Below are 18,118 nucleotides of genomic sequence, written 5' to 3'. Positions count from 1 at the left end.
CATTATCTCATTTTAGTTACATAATTTTTTAGAAAATAATCATTCTCAACCAGCACTTGTTCCAATGTTTTTAAGATTGTTATAAATTCTCAAAAAAGAAACCCAGAAAACCCAGAAAAAAAGTCTTTTTTAGAAGTTCATTTAAAGTCACTGTGGTTGAAAAGGCAATTATGTGCTTCCTGGCAGTTTTAGGAGAGTAGCTGTCCCCAAATCGAGCCTCCAAGGACAGATTGCCAAAGCCTAGAGGGCAATCACTGGTGTGTAAACATCGGAGCCCAGCAGGGGCCTTTGGGTTCCAGAAGTGGATTTTTCACTCTGAGTAAATCCTACTTAGTGTCAGAGCTTCCTGGAAGTCACTGGCACCGGAAGTTCTGGGTGTTGCTCCCGAAGCTTAGTGTTTGCTGCTTGGGGCTCTGGGGCACGGTCAGCATGTGGCTCCACCACAAACAGGAATCACAAGATCCTGGCTCAGCTGAGCCCCCTAAGGCACAGCTTTAAAGAACCCTTGGAGAAACCGTAAAGGCAGGATTTCAGACACAGACAATGTCTGTGTTCACAGACAACTGGAGAAACGTTTCATTTGCTATGTCTTAACTATGCTTAAAAATACACTCCCTTTGGCTAACTCTAGTGTACAGAAACGCAGAAGAGCGACCCTTGCACCCAGTTTTCCCATTCCTCGGTATTTCTAACTTCTTATCCATCTACCCCAGCGTGGACTCAGTCTGCCAGGAGAAGGTAACAAGAGAAGCAGCAAGTGGATGATGGATGTAGCAAGAGTGACTCAGTTTTACCCTTGTCCCTGGAGACCAGGAGAGAACTAGAAGTGGATGACTCAGAAAACTTGCTTAAGCATCACCAGCAAGGGGATGATGCAGAAAAATGGAGCAAAAGGCTCCAAGGGTTGGAAGTCAGTCTGGCCAAGTCAGTCTGTAGTACGTGACTTGAGTTTCAAAACAGCACCCTCCCCTGCCTCTTCCACAACAAAAATTACAAGGGAATAGCCACAGTGTTCCCCACGATTGGGTAGATGAGACTGGGGTGAACCGTAGCACGGAGCACCCATCCCTGTCACAGGGCTGAGAGCACAGGGAGGTGGAGTCGGAAAGACCTTGAATCCATTCCTGCTTTGTCTTTTTCTCACAGTGAGGCTAAGAGCAAATTTTCTTAACTTCCCTGGACCTAATTTCCTTGTCTATGAGATGAGAGATTTCTATACCTCCAAGAGTTTTTGCAAGAATTAAGTAAGATGATAATAAATTATCAGCCACTGTTAGGCACTTAATGGAAGCAGCTATTATTTTTATTCACACACGTAGGTAAAATTTTCTTACACTAGATTTGTAAGACAAACATAAAAAATTTAAATAAATTTTACATTCCCTGCAACTTGCCCTAATTGCTAGTGTTCAATGGAATCCATGGAACTTCAGTTTGCCCTCTTAAAAGTCAAACTGAAATCCACATGTCAGAGTCGGATCCGATGGACACTGAGAAAGAAATGAAAAGCTCAGAGGCACTCCTGCCCTATGTTGGCCTTCGATGGGTGACAAATAAGAGGTAGCTTTTTGTTTGTTTGTTTTTGTTTTGGGTTTTTTTTTTTTTTTGGTAAGTTTATTTATTTGAGAGAGAGCAGGGTAGGGTCAGAGAGAGAATCCCAAGCAGGTTCAGTGCAGAGCCCAACCTGGGGCTCAATCTCATGAACTGTGAGATCATGACCTGAGCAGAAATCAAGAGTCGGCTGCTTAACCCACTGAGCCACCCAGGCGCCCCTAAGAAGTAGCTTTAAGAGTGTTCAGTCACTCAGACTTCTCTTTTGCCTTCACCCCCATTTTTCTCCTTCTGTTCAATACACATACTCTCCAAGCTGTGCTATTTTTTTTCCCCATCTTATAAGAACTATTTGTCATTTCCTTCTAGCAAATATTTCAGAATTGTACATAAGGAAGCTCTAAGAAGAAGAAAATTTTTAAAGAGCTTGGGCTTTAAAACAAGTTGAATATTTAATATTTTGAATGTTTAAATGCCATTTTGCCCCCATGAAAATTTTGCTTCTTGCCCCAAGAACCAGGTAATAGTTATACATTAACACTGACCTTACCATGTATGGATAAGCTGTTGCTTCATGATTCAGAGAGAGACAGGGTTTTGAGCTAAAATGCTAGGCTGGATTTTAAGCAGTATGTACTGCTGGCGTTCCTAAGTAAGCTAATTTCTCATTTGGCAGACGCCATTTTTCTGATCACATCTTCGTAGTCAGAGCTGATGTTTAGTTTTCTCTGACATCGTGTCATTTCAGTACGATAATCAGACATTCTGTGAAAAAACAAAAACAGGCAAGACAAAATACTTCAGAACAGTACCCCACAAATATGTCTGGATATCATTTTATCTCTTCCTTCTGCCCTGTTTTCAAAAGCTAACATAAATAAGCTTGAACCCTCCAAGTCTTGTTCCACTTTGATGTTGACTAGTTCTTACCCTCGAAGCAGAAGGAGGAAGGGAGGGAAAGATGACTTGGTACCTGATACCTTTCCTTTATTTGGGCTGGGATAGACCTGGGGCAGATGAAAATCAGGAGAGGAAACGGGATAAGAAGTGGTGATAGAGAAACTGTCTTTGAATAATACTCAAAATAATATTTATCTCACGAAACATCCTGGACTTCACTGCTCTGAAACTCAAAGTGATTTGCAGAGAGACAGAACTTGGTTAGCACTTTGTCAACACATTACATTGGATTCTTTGGCTTGTCTTTGTGGGTTACTGTGTGTTCTTTGTTAAAACTCTTCTGGATTTTAAGGGAAGGAGTTGGGTCTTCATTTCATATTCATGAATTCTTAATTCAGGTTAGCAAGATATTAGAAAATGGGAACAGCTGACTGATTCAGCCTAACTCTTGTTGGAGAAGTGCTTTGGAGGGATTATCGTGGATGTGGTGACTAAATGTCCTACATTTTCAGGACAGTTCCAGTTTGAAAATCTGTTTCCATAAATGTGCGTGTGGTCTCATTTTTAGTTCAGGGCGACCACTAACGTGAGTGGCTCAGATCTGGTCTCGATTCTACAAGTGTCCGTGTCCCAGTGTTCCCCTTACTTAGGGACGTGTGTCTCTCCCCTGGAGAGCAGTCTCACAAAACCATGTGAGTTTGATTTGGTCCAGAGTCATGGTTTAGACACTTAGCCTGAGCAGTACCTTTGCAAAGCAAACCTGCCAGGGTGTGCCATGTTCCAAGACAAGCGAGCTACTCAAGCAACTAGATGGAGGTGGAATCAAAACAAATGATTATGAGGGGCTTGTCGAACTGTGTTCTCAGCTGCAGCACCTCTTTAAGTGATACTTAAATGGGACCTCAGAGTATAAATTGGGTCACAGCTGAGGTGGGCAGTTGAACCCACATCACTGGGCCTCTTCATTCCATCTAGTGGTGGTCCTGGGGGACTCTGTGGAACTCAGCAGGCTAGAGCAGAGACTTTCAGCGTGAGCATTCTGGGACCTATCTCCGCCCTTGCGTCCAGCCCAGGCTGGGGACCCTGCATTCTAGCTTTGCTTGTGGAAATTGTCTTGAGGAGGACCTTTGGCTATTTGTCCCCATGCTTCCTTGGTGGCAGGTGGCAATCAGCCCGCAGGTGTCATGAATGTACCTTCCAGCCTCCAGGTCTGCAGACCCTCTTTGGTTGGGTGGGCTCTCAAATGGGGTTTGCGATGGTGTGGCTTCCGGCCCTGGGCCCCTCCTCTGTCTCTCGGGCCCCCGGTGTGGCTGGATGCTGGTGCAGGATGGTGTGAGTGGGGGACATGTCACCTGGTTCTCTTACCTTAGCCAGATTCCTCCTGATTGTGTTTTGTTTTGTTCACTAGATGATGATTCAGATCTGTACTCGCCTCGGTACTCCTTTTCTGAAGACAGTAAGTGACGCAGAATTTTCTGGTCGCGGGGGAGGAAGAGAGGGTGGTGGATGGGGGAGGATATCTTCCTGTTTTTGGTTTCCCCCAGGTTTGAAAGTCTTTTGTACCCACTTTTCTTCTCTAGCAAAATCTCCCCTTTCTGTGCCTCGCTCAAAAAGTGAGATGAGCTACATTGACGGTGAGAAGGTGGTTAAGCGGTCGGCCACACTCCCCCTCCCAACCCGCTCTTCCTCACTCAAATCAAGCCCAGAAAGGTAAGAGCTCCCCACCCATCATCAGCTGAGATTTAGGGCACTCACACCCAAGCTAGCAGTGAAGTATTGTCTCTCTCCACTGGGGCAGGCAGCCTTGGAGGCAAGAGTCAAGCAGACCCGACTTTGAATCCCTGTGCCGTCACTCATGAGCAGTGACTTATTCTGAGTCTCAATGTCCTCATCCATTAAATGGGCATACATTTTACACTTATAGGGATGTTGTGAAGATAAAACAATGCATATAGTATTTGTAGTAGTGCCTGACTAATGGTAATGGCTCAATTAATGTTGCCTGTAATTATCATGTCTTTTTACCCTTCTCACAAGAGAAATCTTAGCTGTAAGATTTGTCATGTGTTTTTATACTCTTTGTGCATACTGAAGGGGCCCATAATTTTAAAATGAAGCCACACATATTAGTATCTATTTGTTTATGTAACGCGTATCCCTGAAAGATAAGGCTCGGACTGGTTACGCTGATGGCGTTCATCATCTCCCAATGGCTGTAGTAAATGACCCGCTTTTCTTTGTTGAGTTCTTATGCCTGATGGAGTAACCTTTTTATGCTTTGATAATTAATTTGAAAGGAAAGCTGAGGATGCTCTTACGTCCTGTGTGTAAACACGCAAGTGCATTCATCTTGAGGTTCAGGATATACCTCAAGCATCTACTGGGTACCTTCTGTGTACAGGTTGAGCCGGATACTGTGGGGGAATAGAAGCATATATAAATCATTGTCCCTGCCTTCGAGAAGTTTATAGCTTTGCAGGAAAAAAATAAATATAATCACGGTGCAAAATGCAATAAGGTACACGCACTAAAAATTTGCAATTTTTAAGGATTCACATTTCACCTGGAACCCATCCTTGGCTCAGGTTAATTAAGTAGCTGTGCCAAAGGCTGCAGTATCGGTGACTGCTGGGGCAGGGTGTGAAACAGGCAAGAACATGGCTGTTAATAGCCAATAACATTTGTTGAGTGGTCACCATGGGCCCGGTGCTCTGCAAAGTGACTTACATGAGCTGTAAGTTATTTAACCCCTACAACGTCCCCCTTTTTCAGATGAGGAAACTAAAGTAGCCGTAGGTAAGGTACTTGGCTCAGATCACCACGCCAGCAGCGCTGTAGCAGGGACTGGAACCAGAGCCGCCCGGCTCCAGGACCCACGTTCTCTTGCACTGCACTAGCAGGAGTGGGAGGTACAGGCATGCTTGGGGAATGATAAGCTCGTGAGACGAGAGCAAGTGTGGCTGAGGCTGCTTCCCACCCTTCTTCTCGTTCTCTTCTCTCTGCTTCCTGGTGCCTGGTTTTGAGCACAGGACACCTCAAGCCTTTTGTGAAGCGAACGCAGAGACGTAACTGGTTATTTTGAGAAGGAACCCAGCACAACTAAATGCTTCGCGTCCGGTCCGATTTTATGCTTCGGATATAAAAATTCCTTGATTAGACTACAGTCAGCCAAAGCCAGACCGTGTCGGATGCCAATTTTCATGAAAATAGCTCTAATAGGATTTTTTTTCTACAGAAACGACTGGGAGCCCCCAGATAAGAAAGTGGATACAAGGAAATACCGTGCAGAGCCCAAAAGCATTTACGATTATCAGCCGGGCAAGTCTTCCGTTCTGACCAACGAAAAGATGGTAATGTGTATATTAAAGTTCTTTTGTCTCCCCTGCCACGTTCTTTAATCCCGATGCATTGTGCATCTGGGTTACGTTCTTTCTCCCCTGAGGTAGACTCGCTATGTTTCGAAGACCATGAAAACATGAAGCATTTTTACCCTTTTCAGTTTTGCAGGTGTTTATAAATTAAGTCCTGGGAGTCTGCTTTGAAAGAAACCTTATTGTTCTTTGTTGTTCTTTTTGTGCATGATTTGAACTAATTTAAAATCCCCTACTAATGTAAAGATTGATTTTGCTGCTGTCTTTTTAAAAACCTCTAACCATTAATTTATCAGGCTTATTGCTAACTGGACCAGAGTCAGGTTTTTGTTTTTTTTTTTTAAGCGGCTCTTATTTGAACACACATAAATTTTGTAGAAGCTACCGGCACGTCATTAAGAGGTAAATAATGAATCTGATGTTGTGACTTGGGAAAAAAAAGACCCAGGCTGTTAGAATATGTCTTGTAGGTCTTCCCCCTCTGCCGAGTGCAGTATTGAGGACGAATCTCATATTCAATCTGGTTTCTGATTCTCTATACAAGTTCACATCGCCAAGCAATTATAAGTGGGGAAAATGGCCTGTATAGGCATAGAAGACCACCCTGGAAACGAGGCTTCTTCTGCGAAGTGGGAAAGAATTTTTACAAACTGATTAGTTTTGTATCTGCCACTCATGCTTCCCTTTTGTTCACCCTTCGTTAGAAAAGCTGGTTCAGAATTCTGATCATGGTTAAAGGGATTCTCCAAAGCTCTATAAAGATTGCAGCCCTCCAGCCGTGCCAGCAGGATGGAATGATCATGCTGGGGTTTGGTTTTTATTAAAATGCAGTTACCACACTGCGAACAGATTAAGTAGGCCTCTGAAATGCAGGTTCAGATTCTTTTCCCTCCACCTCTTCCACTCTACATGCTTTAAGTAATAATTGATTTGACTTTTACTAAAATAAAAATGTGACATCTTTAAAAGCACAAAGGGATAAGTAATTTTAATTGGGAAGAAAGGTCAACAGTGCACAGAAATGCTTTAGAGCTGTCATTCTTTAGCATCACTGTGCACCAAAGTTATTTTAAGCAAAAAGTTCAGAGACGAGCAGAGAATTTTGCCTCTGGCCCCACAGTGCCCTGGGGGTCCTCTCCCTGTTAGAAGTAGAAGAAAATACATGGCAGAAGTTCACCTTCCACGCTACTGTTCCTAGAAAGACAGTCATGTGCTTTGGCACATTCATGACACTTGAATCACCAGCCCGGGACGCACCGTCACATATCTACATTTAAATGACTTCAGAGATTCCATAGCCCTAGATTCTATAGGGTGCTTTCGTTTGGGCAGTATTATGGTTCATAGGTGATCATCGCTTTCAGGGAAAGCTTGCCCCTTTTCTGAATTTCTTTTTCGTTTCCCCCTCCTTTCCTTGGTTCCTAGTCATTTGACCACCATCCAGAAATAAGAAAAAAACAACATTTTGTTTTTGTGCTTCTCATTGATCCCACAATGGTTACAAACCCTGGAAAGTGACAGTAGTGCCCCTCAGGGGCCTCTGGAGAGTTGTGGTGGCCGCAAACACGGTTGGTGAAGCCCCACCCGGCAGTCCTACACAGGAAGCTCCCCTGTGTGGTAAACGACCGGGGGCGGGCCTGGGAGGAGCACCATGGACAGCCGTTTCATTCAGTGCTGTTCACTCTTTAGCTCTGTTCTTCCTCAGAGAAGTCTTGCAGTTGAGAGAAAAATTTCAGATCTCCTTCATTTCACAGTCTACTCCTCACACTAGTTGAATTAGTCCTTTATTTTTGAAAATTTTCTCCCTGCTATTTTTGCCACATGAACAGAAAAGTTGGCACGTAAGTGTCCGTGTGTCTTTCCTTTTGGCATCTAGTATCTGGTTTGCCAGAATTTGAGGACGCCTCCCACCCCCACCCCTATCAACACACACACACACACACACACACACACACACACACACTTTTGTATTGTTAACTGTGGATCAGTATGCTAACTCGTGACAGATGTAGAATCTAAATTTGCTCATAGAAATGTACAACTCCTATTGAGGAGAAAAATGTGTGTGTTTTTTCCCAATTTGAGGTACTCCTGTCTGCTGACGCTTGCCAATTTCAGTAGCGACCTCACAGGCACATCTACCACAGGGAGGGTGGCAGTAGATTGTAGAGGCCGCCTAAGAGCTTGTCTTGTCCCAGGTGCGAAGCTGGACCATCCCCGGCCAGTGAAACACTGTGCTGCCTTCTGAATCCCACACAGTACATTTACTGGCCTTCTGGCCTTCTGGCCTCTTCAGTCATTTAGCCAACTGCTGTGACGTTCTTCATGACTCCTCAGCCCCTCTCATCATAGTCTGAGACCACTGTCTTGTCTTGCGGCCTTGGGATTGGAGGTCTGTTGGTCAAGCCTTACTTTGTCACAAATGGCCTTTTTCTGGCTTTGTTCCTTTAACTTTCCTCTAAAGTCCCTTAAGAGCTTCAGCTCAATTCAACAAATATATATAGAATAACTTTTATGTGCCAACCCCTGGCTTAGAGGTTGGGGTCCCTGCCCCCACAGGCATATATTGGGAAGGACAGGAATTAAAATAGTAATTATAGGCACGATATAGATTTGGATGTGTAAAACAAGGGGGTTGACCCAACTTGGTTTCTCCCGGTGTACGGTCACTTTGAGTTTCTTCCTGGCTTTTCAAGTTTGTCATTTACCCCTGTTTTAGCTTGGTATCCCCTGCAAACGTAGAGGGTCTACCTCCTTCTCAGGAACGTGAGACGGGGATGTCCTATACTATAAAGAGCGCTGGACCTAGGAGTTGGAAGGTCTGAGTTCAAATTCTGAGTCTGCCCTAAGGTATCTTGGGGCAAGTCATTTAACTTTCTGGAACCTCAGTGCTTTCATCTGTAAAATGGGAAGTATTATTTGGCCTGCCAACATTACCGAAGCACTGAGTATTGAAATGAGTATTGAGTGGTATTCCATACTCACTGAAGTGTCAAATGAGAGGATGAAGTGTGGTCATGTGTAAAAGAACTATGAACATTATAAAGTGCTATGGAAATGAACGTACCGCATTAAGATTGTTTAATTAAAAATTGAAGCTAGGCTCTGGCTCCTTTCCAAGAAGCAATACCATCCTTGAGGAGAATCAGGCATTTTTCTGGCAGGTCATCTGCCTTTTCCAAGGATTTTGCCGAGCTGGGAAAATAGCCCACGGTAGAGAACCAAGCCTGGCGTTGTGGAACCCATCCTGCCTGCCGGTACAGAGCTCACATTCTGCATCCAAAAGGACGTTTTCTATTTGTCCATTCCATAATTGGATCCACAGCTGAGTTACAAATGACAAAATCAAACACAGATGTCAGTGCCGTGTGGTATTCCCTCTTTAACTCTCTCTCTGGGCACCTGCTCTGGGCCTAAGCAGTTGACATGCCTCCTGATTCAGTTCTCAGCACCGTGTTAACCTCCGCAGTTAACAACACTCTGCAAGCAACCTTCGGCAATAAAATGGGTTAATTCTTTCAGGACCTAGTACCAGAACATTCGGGCCATTTCCTGAAAGAGCTGGTACATTTTATTTAAAACAACAACAACAACAAAAACCTAACCTATTCCCAGGGAGCAGTTTATAAATAGTGTTTAAAAATAATAAACATGACATAGGTTTCATGAAACCCCATCCTGGAAGGGTCTACGATGCCCCAGGGTCCGAACGGTCCCTCCTGAATAGTTGTGTCCTTATAGATCTTGTGCCTCATTTCACTGAATACATAAAGAATCCATTCGGAATCCACTATCTTACATCATTTCACAATCCAGTGAGAAGGAATACACCTTCTCCTTCAGGATTTAAGCCCTAAGTCCCTAAAGCCAGTTGGAGGAGGTTTTAATCTGGGTGCAAGAGGACAGACACCATTTCAGTAGACATTTCCCTCTGATCCCAACTAACTTACATTCAACGAATTTCAGTTAAAGAAAAGTTCTCTGCCTTATCTTCCTCCATTTAAAACAGAAGTAGAAATCATGGTAAAAATTCTTCTAAGGATTTTAGAAGAAGGGTCTGGTCAAGATCACAAAGTTTACAGCCATTTCTACAAACTGCAAAAGGCCTGTTAACAGAATGTTAAGAAAAACGTGTCTGAAGGGGCTACTCTGTGAAGCAGTGTCGTCCAATTTCCTTCACGCGTCATTGCCCCGAGGGAGTGAAGTTTATTTTATATTGTTTTCAATCTTGGTGCAAAATGTATATTTTATATTTCGTATTGTCAGAAAATCATCATATCTCTGTCATTTAGTGACTGCCGAGGTTTTCTGAAACATATATACACATATATGAATTTAATGAAGCCATGAGCCTCTGATGCTTTTGTCTGATGTGAATGTACATCTCCAGTTTATTAAGGGGAAACCTGATTTGCTTGTCAGGCATTCATTTGCCGACTAATTATTTCCAGAAACACAAGTGATGCCACAGAGCAAGGAAAACTTTATAAATATCTGACTCCATATGGAATCCCATGGAATCAAATTATCAATAGTCTGTGTGAACTGCCTCTTAGAGTTATATAAGGTTGAGATATCTAATTTTTGTAACATAACCCAGAAGTTTTTTTCCCCCCCTGCTCTGTTGTCTGTCTCATTCAGCTTTTCCCTCACTTTATTTTTCCCAGTTCTTTAACATTTATCTGTGAAAACACGAAGTGTATTCTGTCTGTATTCATCCCCCATGGATGCTCATTTAAAATGTTTTGACACTTGTGTTCTGTTTTTACCTATATCATCTTTCACTTTACTGTTTATGGGACATGATTTCTCACCTACTCATGTGCCATTAAAGATGCAGTATTAACAAATTGGCTTTTATGAAGTGTTGGTATTTGCATTTCTTTTGAAAACCTTAAGGCAGCTTTGCAAATAAGTACTAAAACTATATACTAGCCAATAAAAATTATTTGCTCTACTCATCTGGCATAGATGGCTAAATGTTTGGCGTGCTCACCAGATTGTTTGCTCCTAACTAACAGCTCTTTGTAAAGAGGAAATAAGGGCTTTCTCTTCTCCCACGATAAAGTTATTGAGGAATATGCTCATATTCCGATCTGTCGTGGAGGTCAGCAGTATGGTGTAAAATTCTCCACCCGTAGTCCATTTGCCTTCTGCCTTAGGGCTGAGAATGATTCACTCACTGCTCTCTACCACCATTTCTCTGTTTTTATAAACCCATCCTCTCCCACCTGTTTTAGCTCCTTGTTTTTGCTGATGTCTGTAAAAATGGATGATTGCTGCTGTTGAATACAGTTGCTATAGATACCCGGAAACCACTGCATCTCTACTGGCCTGTTCCTATGTAATCTTTGCATAATGTTATCCTTCTCTCTCTTCCATTTCCCTATCACCAACCCCTATAGAGTCGGGATATAAGCCCAGAAGAGATAGATTTAAAGAATGAACCTTGGTATAAATTCTTTTCGGAATTGGAGTTTGGGAAACCGGTAAGTTTAATAGCTTCAGTGGTTATAGACACCTTTTTAAATAATGCTGTTGATGCATTGTTGCCGCTAAACAGTCAGATCTATTTGTAAGGAATGCAGGAAGCAGGGAACAGCCATTTCACTTGTCAATAGTGGGACTGTCTATTCTCACTACAACCTGTAAGCTTTTGCCGAGGAAGGACAGTGAGCTCTGGAATTATTTCTTGCCAGAAAATCACAGAGAAACACGACTAAATCATTGCTCAGGACCCCCCACCACTAGCAACAAATATCACACGCCTTGTGGACAGCATTATTTCAGCCACTGGTTTGATTACTTAACCAAAGTCTTTATGGCAAACTGAAGATAAGCAGGAAAATGCATTACACACTGGGAAGACCAGCATTGTCACTGCTTTAAAAAGAAAAAAAAAATTTTTAAGTACATGTGCAAGGGAAGTGCCCAAAAGGGCCTTTGTGTGTAGATGTGATCCACAAATAATCCCTGTTATAGGTGACTCAGGGAATGATCTACAAGTTAGGGTAATATTTCCCAAAATTTGAAATGGGAGTTAGGCTCAGCAGTAAATGTGCTAGAGTTCCTAATGTTTTGCAGCTTCCCTGTGATGTCTCTGAGTTGGCCTTGGTGCAAACTGATTTTTGGCACTGACAGGAGGATTTTCTTAGCCCTGCACCCAGCGGGGTATCAAACAGAAGGGAGAATTGAGTCATTTTTCCACTGGAGATGGCTAGAAACTGACCCTAAACCTCCAGTTACTTTAAAGTCTTACTACAGCTGCAAAAAGAATTTATGGGTGGAGGAATTAAGTGTATATATATATAAAAAAACCATTTTGTCAGATGCTTGTATGAAACTTTAAACATTGAAGCCAGCACTGGAATCACTGGGGCTTAGAATGATAGTTTTATTTGCAGACAGGAATTTATAGCTCAATGAAATGTTACATTCCATGGTGTACATTTTTCATTAAGATGAAGCCAAAGACAGATGTAGCGGCTGCTGTGGAACTGCTAATTTGATTCAGCGATGCTGAGCTTTGTTAGGAAGTTGAGGCATCTTCTGAGTTAGGAGCGCCTGACTTACAAACATCCTGCTGGTGGGAACACGTTTCCTTCCTGCTCACCCTGTCCTGGATGCCTCTTAGCGGCTCAACTGTCCTGAGTGAACAGCGCCACCTAGTGCAGTATAGAGGGATGTGTCTAACCTGGAGTCTGCACCCTCTTCTCTCCCTAGCTGTGGTGCACGCCTCATTTCTCCTTTCTCTCCCTTTTTCCTTTGCTGTTCACCATTCAGACTTCACTGAAGTCCACCTCAGGCAACCTTCTCCACCGTCAAAAATTTAACCGTATCTTAACCCTTTTCTTTTTCTTAAAACTTGTTCAAACATCTCACACGAAAAGCTACTTCTGAATCGTGTGGTCCCTTCCCCCTCTGCCAAAGGCAAAAAAAAAAAAAAAAAAAAGACCATGATTGGTATATGTAATAACAATGCCATACCTTCATCAGGGTAAGCAAAAGCTATTAGCTTTAAATTCTGTGTAATGGAGAGTCCATGTCATAGATTTTGGAAGCTCCTCTCAGAATTCACAAATTGCTAGCCATTTCTCATTTGCCAAATAACTAAATTAGTTTTATCTGAAATGTTAACTTTTAGGGAAAGGTGCGAAACAATTTTTATCATGTGATTGGTTTGTTTTACTGAATCTGTAATTGCAAATAATTCTGTTTTTGTTAGCAAAGGGCAGTATTTGAGTCCCAGCATACATTAAATAGGCTCTGTGAATAGCTTGGTAGACTAACACTGTTTCTGCTGGAAAGTGTGGTCTGAGAATCACACAACCAATCCAAATAAATGTTGAGGGCACGGTCCATTTGTGTAGTGAGACCTTCCTAGAATTTGTATTGCTACTGTTGTTCTAGGTGCCTCTTAATTATTTAAAGACTTAGTGATCCTTTTCGAAAACGTCATTTCCTCTGAAGCCATGATGTTCCTTGCACAGACCTTAGAGCCCTTCTAAAATGGGACTTTTTGTGTGGGTTTTTTAAAGTAATAAAAGATAATACTGTTGAAGACTTGCCAAAATAACTTAATGCCCATATCCTGAGGAACAGTTTTGAGACGAGTGGCTCCTTATGGTCTAGAAAGAAGCATCTGAAGGGTGGGCTTGTCATCCAGTGGAACCAACTTGATGACTGGCTCTTGCTCCAAGTTTGGGAAGAAGGTGTTGTTGGGGGAGAAATTTTTTCTTCAGTCCTACCTTAATTGCTCTAGGCTATAATAAGGGCTATAAATAAAAGTGGTGTAAATCATGGAAATTGTTTCAGCAGGTTTTTCAGTCATTCAGAAGCAGCATGAAATTAAAACTCTTACCAAATAATATGAATCATCATTTCTATTTTTTTTTTCCATACCAACTCCGGACCCACTTCCCCTGAGTGAAAAGCCTGCCAGAACTTGGACACTAGACATTGACCCTGAACTCGTTTCTTCCTCAACTCTTGCACTTAAAGCCAGCTACCCGGATGAGCTGAAATCTTAGCAAGATGCTGGCTTGTAGTACCTTTTAGCTCGGATATGTTGTTGTAGAATATCAAATAATTCAAGATGCCAGGCACCCTTTTTGTGAGACTTTTAAAACCAATTTAATTTGTAAGCACTGCATTAACATTTTGCAGTTATGAAAGAAATGACTAGGTAAGATCTAAGTGACTTTTAAAAGTTTACTTCTCCAGGTGAACAGTCCAAGTGTATTAAGTGCTTAAAGATGAATGGTAATTTTTAATAGCACTTACTTTACACATTGCAGAGTATATACATGCACAGAGATTGCATTATTGACCTATTAGCTGTCAGTGATGAAAGCACCTTGGATTCAGATTGCTTTTCATTTGCAGGTTCATTACTAACAGTCTGGATGTTAGTTCTCCCCTCCCGCCCCCCGCAATTTCTGCAGGAATCAACGTGATTTCTAGAAGTAAGCTGAAGGCAAAATGTCACAAAGTAAACCAATTTGCATGCTTCCACATAGTTGTAATATTTGCTCAAAATTCCAGGAGCTGTTAATGATCTCCTCTGTTCAGGAGTCATTGTATAAGACATCTCAGGTCTAAATAGGCAAAACAAGGTCTACTTGGTGGGGGAGAGGTTCCACAGTTACAAGTGGCTTGTAACTTCCAGATGTCCTACCCTCTGAACCCCTCCTTCATTAAACTTACAGTTCTCTTGGCAGAGTTCTGTTTTAGGAATGCAGCTCTAATTCTAACTTGAAGAGTTAAAGGAGAAAATGAAAATAACCCTATAGTCTGCTGTTCAAATTCAAGTTATGGACTGTTCTGTAAGGCTGATGAAAGGCATGGCTGTGCTACCAGCAATGTTATCAAAGTCTAGTTAAGCTTTAAAAGGAGATTTTAAGTGTTGTCCACTGGAATTATCTAGTTACACAGTGCATTATAGAACACCCATTTTGTACATGGATTTCATTGCCACAAACCACAGAAAGCACATTTGGTTCAATTTACCCTCCCCTGGCCAAATCTCCAAATTCACGACACTTATTAAGGTATAATGAATTCTACCGTGGAGAAGACTGCTTCAAAAACATAGAATCTCAGTGTCCATCTTAATTTGAAAACAATAGTGAGGATGTATGTCAGCCGTCTCAACTAAAAAAGAAAAAAAATGGTGAGGAATTTCAGAGTTTTGATTTTCGTTCAAATTGGTGTTAATGCTTTTTTTTCTTCTGTTTTCTTTTTTTATGTTTTCAATGTTTAGAATCCAACAATGATTTACTCTTGAGATGTAGACCTAGAAAAAAATTCCCAGTTAATGTTTCCAGCTCCTAAATCCTGCAGAACCCTTCCCTGGGCGGCCCCCTCAGGAGGCAGAGTGCCTGCTCCCTGTGTTTTGAGTTCACTTCTCTGTGTTGATACAGTTCTCCTAGTGTGCCCCTCTTCGTTTGAGCTGGTCTCCATGTTTGTCTTTATGTCTTTATGCTCATTTCTTCATTTCCTCCTCTGCTTCCCGTCAGCCTCCCAAAAAGATATGGGATTATACTCCTGGAGACTGCTCTATCCTTCCTAGAGAGGATAGAAAGGTAATTCCGCTGTGCCTCCTCCGTGGGCTGTGTGTGTGTTCTCTAGCCTGGTTAGTGTGAGTGTGTTGTGGGGTTTTTGGTTGTTGTTGTTTTGTTTTGTTTTAATTATTATTATTTTCTCAAATCACTTTTTTTTAACTTGATAACTTTTTTGTTTTTTTGGCTTGGTGATAAAACTATTTAACAAAGTCTGTAAGACGTCTACTAATGTTTAGAGGTTTATAAAGCAATGCCTTAGTCTCCTGACATATCCTGCTTGTCACAGTCACTAGACTCTGAAAACAGCAAAAATAGGTCTTTCGCAAAAGGTAGGTTTTTGTGGTATTTGTAGTTCTCTCTAGCGAGTAGAATAGCCTTTTGGAGCTCTGATGACTTGAGGATTTATATTTTCTCTGCCTAATGTTGCATTCTGTTTTCACGTCTGCACCTGATTTCTAGTGAGCTCTTGTGTTCAGTCATGCCATCTTTGCCTTATTAAAGTATAGCACTAAACCAGCTCATTTTTCAAACTTAACCTTCCATTCTTTCTGCCTCTCCTCTAAACTAAAACATGCTTTCCCATCTTTTCTTTCTCAAACCAGACTAATCTAGAAACAGATCTCAACCTCTGCCCAGCAGAGTTAGAGGCAGATTTAGAAAACACGGAGACGCTTAATAAAGCACCCGGGGCAAACTTGTCACAGGTATTTCCTAGTTTTTCTCACGCTGTCGGTTCCTCTTCCAGCTCGGTTTTGTTTTCTCCTCTGCTCTCTGGTTTTGATACAGGCAAGGCAATGAGTGGTAATGCTGCTTCTTTTTAAGCTGCATGGCTTTCTGACTCCTGTTTTCCTCTCCCACCAACCTAATTTTTGCCTGGATTTCTTTTGAGCTTGGCATCTTCCTTAAAGGAGACTTTTCAAATATACACAGGGTGGCTGGTGATTTAAATGACCCCACCCCCTTATCATTCTCTTTCTGTGCTCTCAGAAGGTGACCCTTTCCTTCCCTTGCCTCCACATACCTTCTCCAGATTTTCAGGGAGCCATTTTTGGGGAGCGCTTTCCTTGTTTTTTTGCAGCCTTGGGAGATGCCAACCTCAGAGATCATTTTCAAAAACACAGTGGCAGTGATTTGAGTGCCTCTTACGTGCCTGGCACCATCAGAGCGGTCCTGTTTGTCATTTGGAAGGTTAGAAAGTTCTCCATGAAAAAATGCACTCCAGAGGCCAGACAGCCTGGCCACAAACAAGCATCTGAAACTCAACCTGCATGGATATTTTTAAAAAGGGCTATGTCAAAATGTGGTTTATTAAAGGATATGTCAGAGAGAGAGAGAGAGAGTCCAAGGTAAATGGGTTGCCAAGGGAAGAAACATACCAACTATTTGGACAACCACCCCCAGGGCTCCCTGACAAAATAACAAAGACTGTTACAAGGAAAGGGTATCTTTACAGAAAATAAAGAAGGAATGCAGTCACTGCTGGAGAGGCTAGAAAGGTCCACAGACCATGGCAGGAAAAGTGGGAAATGCTGTGGGTTGTGTTCTGTTTAAGCAGAACTAAGACAAGGAGGGTCTTGAGAGACTTGGGTTATGAAGTCTTGTGAGTGCCGGACCCTAAGCCAGGGAAGGAGTAGGGAGCCCACGGGATTATGGCAGCAGCCAAGGCAGGCTGAAATAAGGTCAGAAACTGAAGAACTGAAAGCAGATCAGGAGAGCTGGGGTTCGGGAATCCAGAATCACAAAAGGGTGAGTGCACCCAGGCCCCTCTTCAGAACTTGGGTGAGGCACAAAGGTGAGCCACAGTGCACACAATCAAGGCAGATATATCATGGACCAGGGAGAAGGGGGTGGGGGGTTTCCAGCCAGGGTGGAGACTGGAACCGGTTGTAGCCTCTGTGGGATGGAAGGTCTGAGCTAGTTTGAGAGTGAGAACCTCAGGTAAGTCCTAGAGTGCTCTGGGGTGGGATGGGAGCATGAAGATTCCAGGTCCTAAAACAAATCAGGGGTCACTTTTCAAAATAGTCTAATAAGAGCGGTTCTATTATACATACAAGGAGGCAAGGCAGCTGGAGAATTACTGAACTCGCTGAGGTCTCCCTGAAGTTAGACGGCTTCCAGTACATGGACCACTACCCAGGCAAGGTGGGCACAGAGAAGGGTCTGATGTGTGAACTTTGCCTTCAGAAACATGACAGCTTAGTCCCACTCATGCATAAGGCTCTCGAATAATGCACAGCAGTGCCTGCGAAGAGCTAAAAGAACGGTATGGGCTCTGAGTGCCAGGAGAAACTGACCTTGTGGAAGACTTCCCCAAGGAGTTAGCCGGGATCTTAAAGGATGGGTGCAACCTAGGTACATGGTAGAAATAAGGGGCATCCATGTGAGGCATGGTCAAGAGCACAAAAGTGAACACATTTAGCATGTATGCAGGGAATAAAGTAGAAAATTCAGCTGTAATGGAAAACTCAGTAGTAGTGGAAGGTAGGTATGGGAAAAAGGGTTGACCCTGGATTACAGAGGCTCAGAAAATATGGCTAAGGGGGGATGATTTTGTCTACGGACCAATGTTGTGATTCTGGAATTGTTTTTGGAAAGTCTGTGTCCTCACTCTAGAGAGGTGAAGTTGAAGGGAGAACCCCCAGTTGGAGGTGCAGAAGGCATGGAGGCTACTGCAGGGGTCCCAGCATGGAAGGGTGAGGGCCCCCACTCCGGCACCAGCATGAAGGGAGGCGA

The 18,118-nt window shown here is 42.7% G+C and overlaps 1 protein-coding gene across 50 annotated transcripts in view; it reads left to right on the top strand.

Moving 5' to 3' along the window:
* The window catches only part of SORBS1 (sorbin and SH3 domain containing 1), a 231,573-nt gene that overhangs the window by 163,374 nt on the left and 50,081 nt on the right, over positions 1-18,118 (top strand). For 24 of the 50 annotated variants that reach the window (XM_043597030.1, XM_043597041.1, XM_043597036.1 and 21 more), the window contains 6 exons: positions 3,860-3,907; positions 4,032-4,161; positions 5,687-5,801; positions 11,228-11,311; positions 15,341-15,406; positions 15,988-16,089. In XM_043597030.1, the coding sequence (XP_043452965.1) occupies positions 3,860-3,907; positions 4,032-4,161; positions 5,687-5,801; positions 11,228-11,311; positions 15,341-15,406; positions 15,988-16,089 (545 nt within the window). The remainder of the gene's footprint in view (positions 1-3,859; positions 3,908-4,031; positions 4,162-5,686; positions 5,802-11,227; positions 11,312-15,340; positions 15,407-15,987; positions 16,090-18,118) is intronic. The other 26 variants (XM_043597055.1, XM_043597053.1, XM_043597075.1 and 23 more) reach the window with 4 other exon arrangements.

The sequence above is a fragment of the Prionailurus bengalensis genome, chromosome D2 (assembly GCF_016509475.1).
Source record: "Prionailurus bengalensis isolate Pbe53 chromosome D2, Fcat_Pben_1.1_paternal_pri, whole genome shotgun sequence".
NCBI lineage: Eukaryota > Metazoa > Chordata > Mammalia > Carnivora > Felidae > Prionailurus > Prionailurus bengalensis.
The sequence above is the reverse complement of the archived record's forward strand: the minus strand, read 5'-3'. Positions and strand labels throughout refer to the sequence as shown.